The sequence below is a fragment of the Orcinus orca genome, chromosome 12, assembly GCF_937001465.1.
Source record: "Orcinus orca chromosome 12, mOrcOrc1.1, whole genome shotgun sequence".
Taxonomy (NCBI): domain Eukaryota; kingdom Metazoa; phylum Chordata; class Mammalia; order Artiodactyla; family Delphinidae; genus Orcinus; species Orcinus orca.
The window spans coordinates 29154169-29168926 of NC_064570.1; the positions used below are offsets into that span (position 1 = coordinate 29154169).

General features: G+C 39.8%; 1 protein-coding gene across 9 annotated transcripts in view; it reads right to left on the reverse strand.

Annotated features, from left to right (window-relative positions):
* EYA4 (EYA transcriptional coactivator and phosphatase 4) overlaps window positions 1–14758 on the reverse strand; it is a 298986-nt gene that overhangs the window by 21092 nt on the left and 263136 nt on the right. For all 9 annotated transcript variants that reach the window (XM_049695614.1, XM_049695613.1, XM_049695616.1 and 6 more), the window contains one exon: window positions 1119–1208. In XM_049695614.1, the coding sequence (XP_049551571.1) occupies window positions 1119–1208 (90 nt within the window). The remainder of the gene's footprint in view (window positions 1–1118; window positions 1209–14758) is intronic.

Below are 14758 nucleotides of genomic sequence, written 5' to 3' on the forward strand. Positions count from 1 at the left end.
ATTTGAATGGGTCATTTAAAAAAAGAAAGAGAAATCTATTTCAGCATAGTTGTTCTTGACAGAGAAGAACTTCTGTCCAGTGCCCAAGTTACTCAGTTATTTCAGATTTTATCATCTGAATGCCTAACAGATCATTAGCACTCATATTATATACCTTATTACAGTACTTATTTAGCTATCCTGAGGCTATTTTTTCTTGGGTTCTTTTAGTTTGTTGTTTTTGCTTTTACTTTCTCTTCATTTGAGGTTGGAAATGGAAAGATGAATTAAGGAAAAAAGAGAAAATAAGTGCAATCAAACCAGTCAGAAGTGCTATGTAAATAGCTCTTGCATGGTTTTATCCAGAAGGGGAAGAAATAGGGAATGATAATGTCTAGAATTAGGTTTCAGATTATCTATATTTACAAAACAGAAGTAGATTCACGGATGTAGAGAACAAACTTACGGTTACCAGAGGATAAGGGCGGGGAGGGATAAACTGGGAGATTGGGACTGACATATACACACTACTATGTATAAAATAGATAACTAATAAGAACCTGCTGTATAGCACAGGGAACTCTACTCAATACTCTGTAATGACCTATATGGAAAAGAATCTAAAAAAGATTATAACTGACCACCTTGGTGTACACCTGAAACTAACACAACATTGTAAATCAACTATACGCCAATAAAAAAATTTTAAAAATTAATGATCCACGCTAGAACCAGGAACAGTATCTGTGACTAACTACTGTGCAGTGATTAACCTAAATTGCATCCTTGTTAGTAACCTGGAAAAGCTAATGCTGATACAAAGATGGAATGAATTGTGGCTGAGACACCAAAAAGACCAGGAGTAGTGGACAGGGGTGTATGGTATGAGACATCAAAGCAGACCTTTTTGGAGACACTTTTTGTTCTAAATATGCACCAGTAAATATGTATCATTCATTAATACAATTTCTCTTTTGTTTATATTTGCATATACAATGTCTTCCCTTGACAGGAACTTTACTGTTCTCTTGAGCTAAATTTCTATCTTTCTGGTTTTCTTGAGGTTATCTGCATATATAGAAACCATATAAGAGTTTTAATAGTTTGATACAACTATTCTTAGCTCTGTAAATTCTTACCTCTAAATCATTAAAAAATAAATGTGTATCAGCAAGATTAAAAATCATCTCCTCCATTCGGAGTCCAAGGGTTACAGCCATGGGGGGATCCTGAAAAGGAAATGCACATATAATGAAGTAAATTTTCAGTAACCACAGTTATTATTAAAATTATCTTAAGTGCATATGCCTGTAGGGGGTAAGGAGGCAGAGACTGGGTTTTTGGGTTTTTTTTTTTTTTTTTTTTTGTGGTACGCAGGCCTCTCACTGTTGTGGCCTCTCCCATTGCGGAGCACAGGCTCCGGACGCACAGGCTCTGCGGTCATGGCTCACGGGCCCAGCCGCTCCGCGGCATGCGGGATCTTCCCGGACCGGGGCACGAACCCGTGTCCCCTGCATCGGCAGGTGGACTCTCAACCACTGCACCACCAGGCAAGCCCTGTTTGGGTTTTTAACCTAAGATGCAAAAGATTTCCCAATTATCAGAAAAGGTGCCTTTCTAAAGGGTTATCTACAACATATTAAATATACTGCTACATCTGTGAATTTACAGAACTTTATATGCACAGAAAAATGACTTAGATACATTTTCACATAAAGCTATACATTCATGAGAGGAGGAGGAAGGAAGCAAGCTAGTTCACAGGACCCAGTTTACATATACTCCATGGAAAGTCCTTTGGAGAAAGGTACTTGGATGGGACACTGAAGAATGGAGCAGATCTGTTACAAAGAGAAAAGGACATCCTTTTAAGAATGACAACAAATAAGTAGAAAAGAGAGAAAAGCAGGTCTATTGGATGTTTGTAGGACGAGAGCAGACGATATCGTCTGGAGGTGGGATAGAAAGAGCTGGCAGAGCAGCTCTAACTTCATTATTAATTGTATTTGGATCAACAGGCAATATTTATCTGAATATGTGTAGAGTCTGATCTAACCTGCATTTGACTAGGGATGAAGAGGGAAGGGTGGAGTATGGCTAAAGGAACATTAATTGAGTAAATATAATATAGAAATGTATAAAAATAAAATATATACATCTAGAAGTCTAATGAAAGTAAGGGGATTAGTAAAAAGTCAAAGTGACTTAATTTTTCTTTATAGAAACTAAGAGATTACACAGCAGCAAGGAGTTGAGAATGAAGACCAGAGTTGGTACTTTATCACAGTTAATTACAGTTGAAAGCCTGGAAGAGAGAGGTGTAAGACTTTATTTTTAAAAGTAAGACCTTTATTTTAGGGCTAGGGAAATAAGTCATGCACAAACCTTGTGTTTAAAATGATCAGAGTTGGAATATCTCTAAAGGAGAACAGCTCTGGATGTGACTCTGGAGATGAGAAAAGAGGAAACCTGGAAGGGACAAATCCTCAGAATTTGAGACCAGAATGGGTGTTGGCAGGGAGAAGAAAATGGTTTCAAATAAGGCTGACAGATCTAGACGGATACTATTGGTTTTGGCTGAGAAGTTATTTTGGAAGACCATAGAGGGTGATTTGGGTTGAGTGGCTGGGCCAGGAGCCAGACTGTAGGGATGTGAGGAGAGAGAACCAAACTTGTGTTTTCAATGTTCTAATAAATGGCGTTTCAAGAAATGTATTTAAACTTGGGGAAATGTAATGCTAACGTTACTTCAATTTATGATAAGAATATGCAACCCAGGTCAGGTCAAGCAGTATTCATAAACACCCCCTAACTTCCTCGACTTTGCAAGAAGAAGACCCTCTTTATGCCACACCTATACTGCAACAACCAATTTTTTTCCCTGTGTACTTCCATAATGCTTTGAGGGGGGAAACCTTAGAGTGTAACCATGTTTGAAGTGAATGTCAGCCTCTTATTCTGTAGTGATGAAAACCTACAGAATAGGAACTGAGTGCTGAGAAGGAGAGAGAGGAGAAGGTCACAGAGATGTTGAGCAAAGCTAAGACTTGATGTGGGAGAAGATGAGAGGACAATCATAGTATGCTGGGTGTCAACATAATTTTCCAACTGTTTACATCTCTTTCTTGGAGATTTCTGTGGATTTCATAGCTAGACGTTCTCTCTTCTCAAAAACAGAGACTCATGGTTCACATATTTTTTTAATTTTTATTATTTATTTTTTTTGCAGTATGCGGGCCTCTCACTGCTGTGGCCTCTCCCGCTGCGGAGCACAGGCTCCGGACGCGCAGGCCCAGCGGCCATGGCTCACGGGCCCAGCCGCTCCACGGCATGTAGGATCTTCCCGGACCGGGGCACGAACCTGTGTCCCCTGCATTGGCAGGCGGACTCTCAACCACTGCGCCACCAGGGAAGCCCTGGTTCACATATTTGATGGCATCTTGGTGTTATGTCCTCCAGTCAGTATGACTCTATGCTAGATTCATCTGTATTCCAGTGACAGGATCATTTGGAGCAACATACCCAAAGAGCAAATAAATTCCATTTTATCCAACAAGTATTCATTCAAGAATGAAAACAAAAATATGAAGTGCCCATTTTGTGTCTCAAGGAGCTTCAAAACTCAGAGGGATCTCTTGCTCTGTTTCCTTCAAATATAAAATTCTTTTTTCTTATTTCTTTTTGTTGTTGTTTATGTTTTTGTTGCTGAAAGAAAATCTCTGGAGGTAAAAAAATTAAAAAATATACATGTGTCTTCTTCCTGTAAAAAATTCCTATTTCTAGACTCCCTCTCTCTTTGTTATGGGGGTGGGGGGTTTGAATAGGCTGAGGACACAGAAAACTTGTAAATACTCCATCTAGTCATGGAACCATGAACAAAAAGCCTACAGAAATATCAGGAAAAATCAAATGTAATTATAGCATGAAAACATATAATTCCATTAGTGATGCTCTATGCTTTTGAGGAATGTTCACTGATGCAAGACAATAAAACTGCGCTCCACAGGACTCTGTTATGTTTCTGATGATTACTGCCCTAAAGATATATATTTCAGATGGGGGTTCAGAAATGTCTTCTATAAAAGGTTTTCCTTCTTGAGACTAGATTGGTTAAAGTCTTATCGTACGATATGCCAATTTTTCTTTTTCAAGTTTTAGATAAAATTCTTCAATTTCTTATGTTCAATGCCTCACATTCTTTGCATTTACAGATCAGATTTACGGGGATGGGAGAAAACGTACTGTTTCTTTTTGATTGTTACTTTCACCGATGCCACGCTTCTGTAGCACGTAACTCCCTATGCTACCTAAGCAGTGATAGGAAAAACCATGAAGAATGCATTTTGTGCATCTGAGAGGCACACAAACAAACATAATTTTTAGAAAATCAACAAGAATTCTCTAACAAAGAAGCATAGCGTATGACATGATGAAAACTGTTTTTGAGCACCCCACTGGAACGCAACCCCACGGCAAAGGAAGGGGCAGTTATCTGTTTCTCGAGCTCCGGCGATTCCACATCACACAGGCTCCTAGAGCCAGGACTTAGTAAGCATTTTGGCAAAACTTCATTGGTTAACCGGGGAAGTTTCAGTTTGAGGTTTGCCTGAGTGTGAACTGGCTGTATTTTGCTAAGCCCTGTTGAAAGGGAGGTGTTTTGTCACCTATGACGAAGGCTTGACACAGAACGGCTAGGAAGAGCCACGCCACAAGCCAAGGAGAGCTGTGCTTGTAAGAGGTGCTGATCTTGTTTCTAAGAGAACATCAGGTGAGGGCTTACTTTCAAATATCTGGTTTTACTTTTTTTTTCTTTTTCCAGTTTACTAAGTCACTGGGATAGCTAATTCTAAGTAAGCAAGATTCCAGCACCCCATTTTCCAGCTAAAGAACCCCCAGATGTAAGAATCCAAGAAAGATGGGCAGGAAGTTGGTGGGTGTCGCTGTCATGTGGGACACCCTCTCCCTTGCAGAGCACTGGGCAGGAGCTGCCGCAGCCTGCAATCCCACGGCTTTATCAGGCATTTGAGAATTAAACATACTTCTGGATTGAAGCCAACTTTTATACAGAGATGTTTGCTCGTTTTCATTAGATGTTTGTAGAATTATGGGCACCTTATGAATCAAGGGTTACTGCCTTTCCTCAGTTTAACTGTAGTGAGTGTTGAGTTTAGGGTCTGCAATGAAGTGACAGTGAAAACTTGGATAGAGGGGAAAAGTGGGATAATAAAGTGAGTAACAGGGTTTTGTGGTAGCTCTGATACGTATTATACATGCCTAACAGTTCCAATCGGTTCAAAGTGTCTACAGCAGAGTTTCCTATGGGGCAAACTGAACCTCTGCCAATTTAAATTGACTCTGTGTAGCATTCTACGAAAATACTGAAACGATTCCCAAGACATTTGTTGGAGAGAGAGAGACAGACAAGAGATACAGAGACAGAAACAGAGACAGAGGGGAGATGAAGAAAATGAGTAGCTCTTGGCCCTTAACTGTGTGCTTTTCAGCCGGATGTGATCAGTGTATAACCAAGTCAGGATCAAGGACAGCACTTCTCTATATCAAAATACTAACGCCTAGTAGCCGTGTAAGCGCAGAGCGTAAATTGGAGCCAGACAGTCTGTCTATGGGCCTCTGCCCTGCACTGGGCCATCAGCTGGAATTCCTCCTCTAGGGACACACTGTAAAAATATTTCAGGAGAGGCAGCAATTATGTATTTTTAAAGAAATGGGGGACTTTTTTTTAAGAACTCAAGCTCTTGGAACAGTTACTCCCTTGGGACCTGAATCATATTTGTGGACACGTGCACACAGAGGCAGAAGATGTGCAAATTCATTACAGGAAAAGAAAGACAAACTAGCTCCATGAACCAAGGTGGAAATAGCTAGTGGGTTTGTTAGAATACCTAAACACTTTTAATCAGCGACAAGAAAGGCCATGACATTCAGTCATGAATCAGAAGGGAAATTTTACAATTGAGTTGTTTGTCTGTAATGGACAGGCAGTGGGCTTAAGCGTTCTCAGGGGGAACTGGAGAAGGGTTTTAGGAACTTTCATGTATTTATTGAGTGTCTACTATGTGTCAGACATGATCAAATTCTGGGCAGAGAGCATAAAATTAAATAAGCAAACTCCCTGCCCTTGTGGGGTTTATACTATTACTGGATGGGCCCTCTGATGAATACATGGACAAAAAACAAGGAAATATGTAGTATTCTAGGTGGTGAAAAAAAATCAGTCAGCAGACACAGAAGGCTATGGGGATGGGTGGTGATGGCTTATTGAAAGGAAGTGAAGGGAAAGCCTTTCTTAGGAGGTGATAGTGGAGGATAAGAGACCTGAGAAAAGGGAGGGGACTAGCCATGCACAGCCATGGCGATAGGGAACATACACAGAGGCGACAGTGAGAAAAATGTGTACGGGAGAGTGTGAGGCACAGTGACCCACGTGAGAGACGTGAAATGGACCAAGGATTTTAAGAAAGAGGGAGTGATTAACCGGGTCAAATACAAGTGAGAGAGACACCAGGAAGATAAACCATGAATTTGGCAAGAAGGTCATTTCTCAGACTTGAAGAGAGTTGTAGGACTGGCAAGTGAGGGAAGAGCGGAGAAAGAGAGCAGTGACTGGAAAACGGCTCAAGAGGCTTTTCTGGTGATGGGACTATTACGATATGTAAAAGAGTGATGGGAATAATCCAGAAAAGTGGGACACTGGGGATTCAGGAATGAAAGAGGTCTTTTGGGGAGGAGATTCACTGGGTAAGTGAGAGGGCCTGGATCCAGGGCCTGAATGGGGGTGCAGAGAGCAGGCAGAGAATATGGTTATGGTGCGAAGATAAAGTGATTCTTCCAGTTTGCTTTTTTTTTTTTTTTCCTTAAAGTGATGGAGGAAGAGTTTTGTGCAGAATTGAGAGGGGGCTTTGAAGGGCTGAGGGGAGAGAAGGTTTGAAATAATCAACTGGAAGAGTTAGCCCAGGTGTGCTGGGACCCACTTGAGATTTGTGGCCACGTTCAGCTGTTGAGGTACAGGTAGAATGTTGGACAGGGTTTTTTTGATTTGTTTTGTTTTTTTCAAGGTGAGCCTGACGGAGAAAAAGAGGCATAAAGATGATGAGGCTTTATGCAAAAGCGGGGTGATAGCGTCATCCGGGGCTGGGATGATGACGTCTGAGGCAGAGGCTCCAGAACTTGACCACATATGAGAAGCACCTGGGGAGCTTTGAAAAATCCTGCTGCCCAGGCCACACCCTGTACCAATTAAATCAGGTGTTCTCTGAGGTGGGACTCATGCACCAGTAATTTCAAAGCTCTCCAGTGATTCTAATGTACACAAAACCGAGAATCAGTGATTAAGATCTTTCTACTCAAAGTGTGGTTCACAGACCAGCAGCACTGAGTTAGGAGCTTGTTAGAAAGGCAGATCACAGACCCTACCCTGGAGATCTACTGAAGCAGAATATACAGCTTAACAAGATTGCCTGGTGACTCATACGCATGTTAATATTTATAAAGCACTGGTCTAAGAGCTCTCCTGAAGGTCTGGGATGGTTAGGGAACACCAGAGCTGGCATGGCCTTCTGGTTTCCCAGGAGTTAAGCCTCTGAGATGCTTCCAAAAGACTCTTATGACCTGAATCAGTCTGATTACTGAGTAGCATGGTGACTCAGTATAATTTCTTGGGAATTAGGCTTCCCTGGAAATAGCTTACAGTTATGAGTAAGAGTGAATTGCCCCACCTTCACCTCCATAAAGATCATCTGTGGACTTAACTTCAAGGACCAGAGGACCCATGGTGCCTCTTTTCTTAGTCATGTAGCCAATGACCTTCTAGGGAGCAGGTAAAGGTGTAAAACTAGTTAATTTTTCCTCTGGATTAAAAGGATTTGTTCAAAATCCAAGTATTTGATGTAAGCATCATATTTGTAACTGAACAGTAGTCAAATTAAGTAATCAGAAGTCATGAAGGGGACATCACACAGCTTACCTACCACTACCAGCTTCTACTGTTTTGATCAGTAGAGAATCCAATGAATAATGCTCACCCACATTTATTAAACTAATAACAGATTAAATATACTTCAAGGGGAATTACAGCAATAGTAATATGCAATAGTAATACGCTACAACTATAGCAATAGTAATATTGCTACAACTATAGTTGCTATGCTATACTACTGCTATCGTAGAGATTATGGATGGATGGAACTTGCTTCCAGCCCATAATATATCATAAATACTTTTAAAAATAAAAAATAGTAAAGTATCATATTTATATTATACAATATATAATAGTATAGCATAGCAACCAGATGGAAAGGGAGAAGAAAAGAGAATGGTGAGAATGACCATGGAAGGATGAGCTAGAAAGCATAGGACTGAGAGAAAAGTGACAGAGATGGCAAATGAACCCACCCAATTGAGGCCTCAGGACTTGGAGAAAGGTGGGTGGTATATTAGAGGAAGACTGTAGAAAAGATAAGTGAGACATGAATTTCGAAAAAGGCAAGTTAATGATGAGTTATGGAAATTTAAGGCAAGGTAATAATGTAATCTGCCTCCCTCCAACACCCAAGATGTGAGATGGAATGCTTTTTTAAAATTTATTTATTTTTTTGTTGTTGTTGAGGTATAGGTGTTTTACAATGTTGTGTTAGTTTCTACTGTACAGCGAAGTGAAGTAGAGTTCCCTGTGCTATACAGCAGGTTCTTATTAGTTATCTATTTTATGCACATCAGTGTATACATGTCAATCCTAATCGCCCAATTCATCCCACCACCCCCCCAACCCCCTACAATCCCTTGGTGTCCATACGTTTGTTCTCTAAATCTGTGTCTCTATTTCTGCCTTGCAAACTGGTTAATCTGTACCATTTTTCTAGATTCCACATGTATGTGGTAATATACGATATTTATTTTTCTCTTTCTGACTTACTAGAGACTGTCATACAGAGTGAGATTGAATGTTCATAAGCGAAGATCATAAACGGAGATTGAAACTTCAGGGAGGTTATAAAAGGTGCCTCCAGAAGTTTGTGCTTTTAAGAAATGAATAACCACTTATCTTTCTTGTATATTAATTTCAAGTTTCACTGTCTCTCAAACTCCGTATGAGAGTTTGAGAAGTGTCACTGTCTTTGATTTAGCTTTACTTTTACATACATATGTACAAGTGACCCTTGAACAACATAGGTTTGAACCTTGTTGGTCCATTTATATGCAGAATTTTTTTCAATAAATATGCTGGAACATTTTTTGGAGATTTGCGATCATTTGAAAAAAACTCCCAGACCAACCACATAGCCTAGAAATATTGAAAAAAAATTAAATTAGGTATATCATGAATGCATAAAATATATAGAGATACTAGTCTATTTTATCATTTAATACCATAAGATACACACAAATCTATTAAAAAGTTAAAATTGATCAAAACTTGTGCACACACAGACTGTTCAGGGCACTGTTCACAGTCAAGAGAAATGTATACAAACAGCATTAAATGCAGGATTAAATCATAACTGAAAAAATTAACTGTAGTCCATATTGTACTACTGTGGTAATTTCCTAGCCACCTCCTGTTACTATTTCAGTGAGCTCAAGTGTTACAAGTATCCGCTTAAATGCCAAGTGAGGCTAATCAACTCCTTGTGAGCAGTTCATTTCTCCAGTAAATTGCACATTGCAGTAAAAAGTGATCTCTTGCAGCTCTCGCGTATTTTGCGTTGTTTACTGCAATACCATAAACCTTAAATAACACCAGGGGACCCATACGAGTGCCCCTAGTGATGCTAGAAGTGCTCCCAAGAAGCAGAGAAAATCATGACATGACAAAAAAAAAAGTTTAATTACTTGATATGTACCATAGCTTAAGTTCTTCAGCTGTGGTTGCCCTCCATCTCAAGATAAGTAAATCCAGCGTAAAGACCATTGTAAAGAAGAAAAGGAGATTCATGAAGCCATCGCTGCAGTTACACCAGCAGGCTCGAAACCTTGCTCTTTTTCAGAAATACCTTTTTATCTCACGTGGAAAATCCAGCTTTGATGTGGGTTCAGGATTACTACAAGAAAGGCATATGTGTAGATTCTAATATGATTGGAGAAAAAGTGAAGTCATTAAATGACAACTTAAAGCAAAAGGAAGGTGAAGGAGCTAAAGCTGGAGAAATTAATGTCAGCAAAGATGGTCTGATAATTTAAGAAAGAGGTTTGGCTTAAAAAATGTCATGATAACAGGAGAAGAAGCTTCACACACCAAGAGGCAGCAGATGTGTTCCCAGACACCATTAAGAAAATCATCGGGGAGAAAGAATATCTGCTGAACAGGTTTTTACTGCAGATGAAACTGCCCTATTCTGGAAGAACAAATGTCACCAAGGACATTTGTTAATAAGGAAGAGAAGCTAGCAGCAGGATTTAAGGCAGGAAGGGACAGTCTAATACTACCGTTTTGTGCAAATGCAGTCGGGTTTATGATCCGGATCGCCCTTATATATAAAGCTGCTAACCCCAAGCCTTGAAGGGAAAGGATAAACACCAGCTGCCAGTCTTCTGATTGTACAAAAAGGAGGCCTGACAACGAGAACACTTTTTCTGGATTGGTTCTATTGAGGCTTTGTCCCTGAAGTCAGGAAGTACCTTGTTAGTAAGGGAATGCCTTTAAAAGTCCTTTTGATATTGGACTACGACCCTGGCTACCCAGAACCCCATGAGTTCAACACTGAAGGCACTGTAAAGTGGTCTACTTGCCCCTAAACACAACATCTCTAATTCAGTCTCCAGAACAGGGAGCGGGGGGGGTCATAGGGCCCTTTAAGGCTCATTATATATGGTACTCTACGAAAAGGATTGTCAATGCTATGGAAGAGAACCTCAACAGAGAACATCATGAATGTCTGAAAGGATTATGCCACTGAAAATGCCATCATTGGGATAGAAAAAACCCTGAAAGCCATCAAGCCAGAAACAATAAATGCCTGCTGGAGAAACTTGTGTCCAGATGTTGTGCATGACGTCACAGGATTTACGACAGAGCCAATCAAGAAAATCATGAAAGAGATGGTGGATACGGCAAAGAGAGGGTGAAGGGTTTCAAGATAGAGATCTTGGAGAAATTCAAGAACTAACAGACACCACACCAGAAAAATTAACAGGGGACAAACTGATGGAGATGAGTGCATCTGAACCAGTGCCAGACAACGAGGAAGAAGACATAGAAGAAGCAGCGCCAGGAAACAAAATGACATTAGGCAGTCTGGCAGAAGGTTCTGATTATTCAAAACTGCTTTTGATCTCTTTTAAGACATGGACCCTTCTATGATATGGGCGCTGAAACTAAAGCAAACGATGGAAAGATTGGTACCATATAGAAACATTTTTAGAAAAACGAAAAAGCAAAAAAAGTCAGACAAATTGCGCTGTATTTCCATAACGTTACACTGAGTGTGCCTGCCTCTCCTGCTTCCCCTTCCACCTCCACCATCGCTTCCACCTCTGCCGCCCGGTGAGACAGCAAGACCAACCCCTCCTCTTCTCCCTCGTCCTCAGCCTACTCATTGTAAAGAGACCGAGGATGAAGAATTTTATGACGATCCACTTCCACTAAATGAAGAGTAATCATCATGACAGACAGTTAATAACCTTAGCTGTTGTGTATGTGTGTTGAATGTCTTCGTGTGAAAATCTAATAACTGTACGGCAAGAACTGTATGACACATTTTTGTCCCATAATCACCATCGTCTAAGTTTTTGTCTTGTAGAACATCGTGTGCAAAGACTTGTATTGAAATGAACAGCTTATCCTTACGGGTGCATAAGGTGAGCGATATATCATATAAAATTAATAATGGGTTAGTTTTCTTACTGTTTTAAAACTTTGCTTTCAAAGAATTACATTACTGTACAGTATACCCCTCTCTATTAACTGGAGAAACTGCATATCAGCCTATCATCATAGGTAAGTGTTTTTTTTTTAATGTAACTGTGTCTCCAATACTGTATTAAGAATATGACTGTAATACTGTGTGTCATAAAAATTTTACAATGACTCATTCATTAGTGTATAGGTTAGGCTACTGTGAAGCAACCATATTGATGACACTTAGGCTACCATAAAGCAATCACATCGCTGCTTTGTTGTCAGTGCATGAATCGTTATGTCTGTAAATAAATACGAATTTATTTTTCACATTATCTTTTCACTTTTGATGTCTAGTGTTAGTAATGTGTATCACATCTACAGTGTTTTATACCATGTAAGACAATACTGACATAGGTACTGACAGACAATTCACCTTACAAACAGATGACAAACTTATGGTATTGATAAATACAGTACAGTACTGTAAATGTACTTCCTCTTACTTATGACTTTCATAATAACATTTTCCTTTCTCTAGCTTACTTTATTGTAAGAATACGGTATATCATACCTCAACATGTGAAATTCGTGGTAACCATTTATGTTATCAGTAAGGCTTCTAGTCAACAGCAGCCTATTGGTAGTTAAGTTTTTAAGGTATCAAAAGTTACTCAGATTTTTGACTTCATGGGGGGTCGGCACCCCTGACCCCCCGCATTGTTCAAGGGTCAACTATACTATGTTTACATGCACACGCATGTGTACCCTTAAACACATATACTATGAGCAACCATGAAAAACACTAACATTTTTTTCACTTTATTTTTCTTTTCCATTATGGTTTATTACAGGATATTGAATACAGATCCCTGTGCTATACAGTAGGATCTTGTTGTTTATCCATACTATATATAATAGTTTGCATCTGCTAGTCCCAAACTCCCAATCCATCCCTCCCCGCCCCCTCTCCCCCTTGGCAACCACAAGTCTGTTCTCTATCACTAAAGTTTTTGAGACTTGTGAATTCCTCATTCATTCAATTTATATGTGCCATGATCACTCTCTAGTCACGCTCTTCTCTACAACATTGAGCTGAGTATCTCACATTATGAGATGAAACAACACATACATTTTTGGATAAAACACCCAGTTTCCCCCAAATTCAGTTTCTCAACATTCAGATTTCCTTGGAACCAAATAAAACAGGTTACACTCATGGAATGTTTGCTTTGTGGTAGGTAGTGTGCTGAGTTTTAATGCACTGACTCATTTAACCCTTCTAATCAAATTATGAAATGATTCTCCCCATTTTATATAAAAGGTAACTGAGGCTCACAACGACTAAATAAACTACCCAAGGTCACATGCATAGTAGGAAGTGGAGATAGAATTGAAGCTCAGGTCCCTTCTCCCTCCAAATTCAGAATGCTCTAACCATTATGCCCAGAGGGGTGGTCACCTGCATGCTGCCATCAGAGTGGCTTCCAATCCATGGTTCCAACACTTGATTCATTCTAACCACATTCTAGCAAATCATGTTGCTTTTCCTTAGGTGACATACACATAAGTCAGTACTTATCTTCATGACAATCTCATCATTTAAAATATAGCTTGTGCTGTTTCAGAAGCCTTTCCACATAAGTGTGTGTAGGTTGTTTAATATAAAAGTAACCAGTGGATTTATCCTGATGAACATATCATTTCTCCAGTGCTCCTTTTATATAAGATGTTGTCTAAAATGAGCAAGTAGTTTTGGGAGCTTGGATTTCAGTTTCGCAATATAACTGTTCACTTTTCCTTCAGTCTTTTCCCTGACTTGGGCTATGTCCTTTGCATCCTTCCTGTGGAATGACTTTTAGAGAATCATGGCCTCATAGCACATGACACATTAATGCTTCAAAATAAACCAAATCCCTAAAGCACAATTTATTTAGCTTCTTTCACTCCTCCTTCTAACAAAGAGGAATTACTGCAACTTATCAGGTAAAATACTATATACACTTAATCAGGGAATAGAGATAATCTTCATAAACTCTAACAGATGATGGAGGATTCCTGGTCTGCGTCCTGCCAAACTTACAAACTCCTGCTTTAGAGCTGTGCAGTGCTGAAAGGTGTACATGCCAGCTGGTGCTCAGCTGCAAAGCCCATCACCAGCTCCACAGGCAGCAGAACTCAAATACTGACATCCCTCCTTTGCCATCACGGTAAATATCCAGGAATAGTTCTGCTTGGGAAAAGAGCATGTTGTGTTGACAACTGAACAGGGTCCAAAGTGATTATATATTAGGAAGATCCTTGGAAAATTCATAATATTGTTTATTTATAAACTGAAGCAGGATTTTTCTAAAGTTTTTTTTTAATTAAAACACAAAAGTTAGTTACGCAGAGCAATTTATGAGTAAAAATGGCATTCCTAAATTATTATGTTCCATGAATTTTATTTTGATAGGTGGTGGGGAAAGACATGAGACCAAAAGAGTACAGAGATCCAGAGCAGGTGGAAGAGACGTGGGTTCCGGCTGGCCAAACCACTTGCGAGCTGTGTAACATGGTACCAATCACATAGGGTGGTGGTGAAAGCAAAGGAGACAGTAATGCATTTAACAGGACACTCAGAAAAGTGCCAGGCACATAGCAAGAGCTCAAAAATGGTACTTACTTATTTGTTTGCTTGTTTCTTTATTTTTACTGGGGTTGGAGGTGGGGAAGAGAGAGAAAAATAGGTAGATAGGTAGGTAGGTGTGGTCATGGCAGGACATGATTTTACACCGCTGGCGCTTATATTTACAGCTCTCAGCTCATTATATTTCAGGCCACTGCAGTACCACTTTCTGCAAACATTGACCTTCTGCATGTCTGGAAATTTCTGCCTTTGTCACTTCCCTTTTGGGGGAAATAGTGTATTAAATTTCTCCGCCA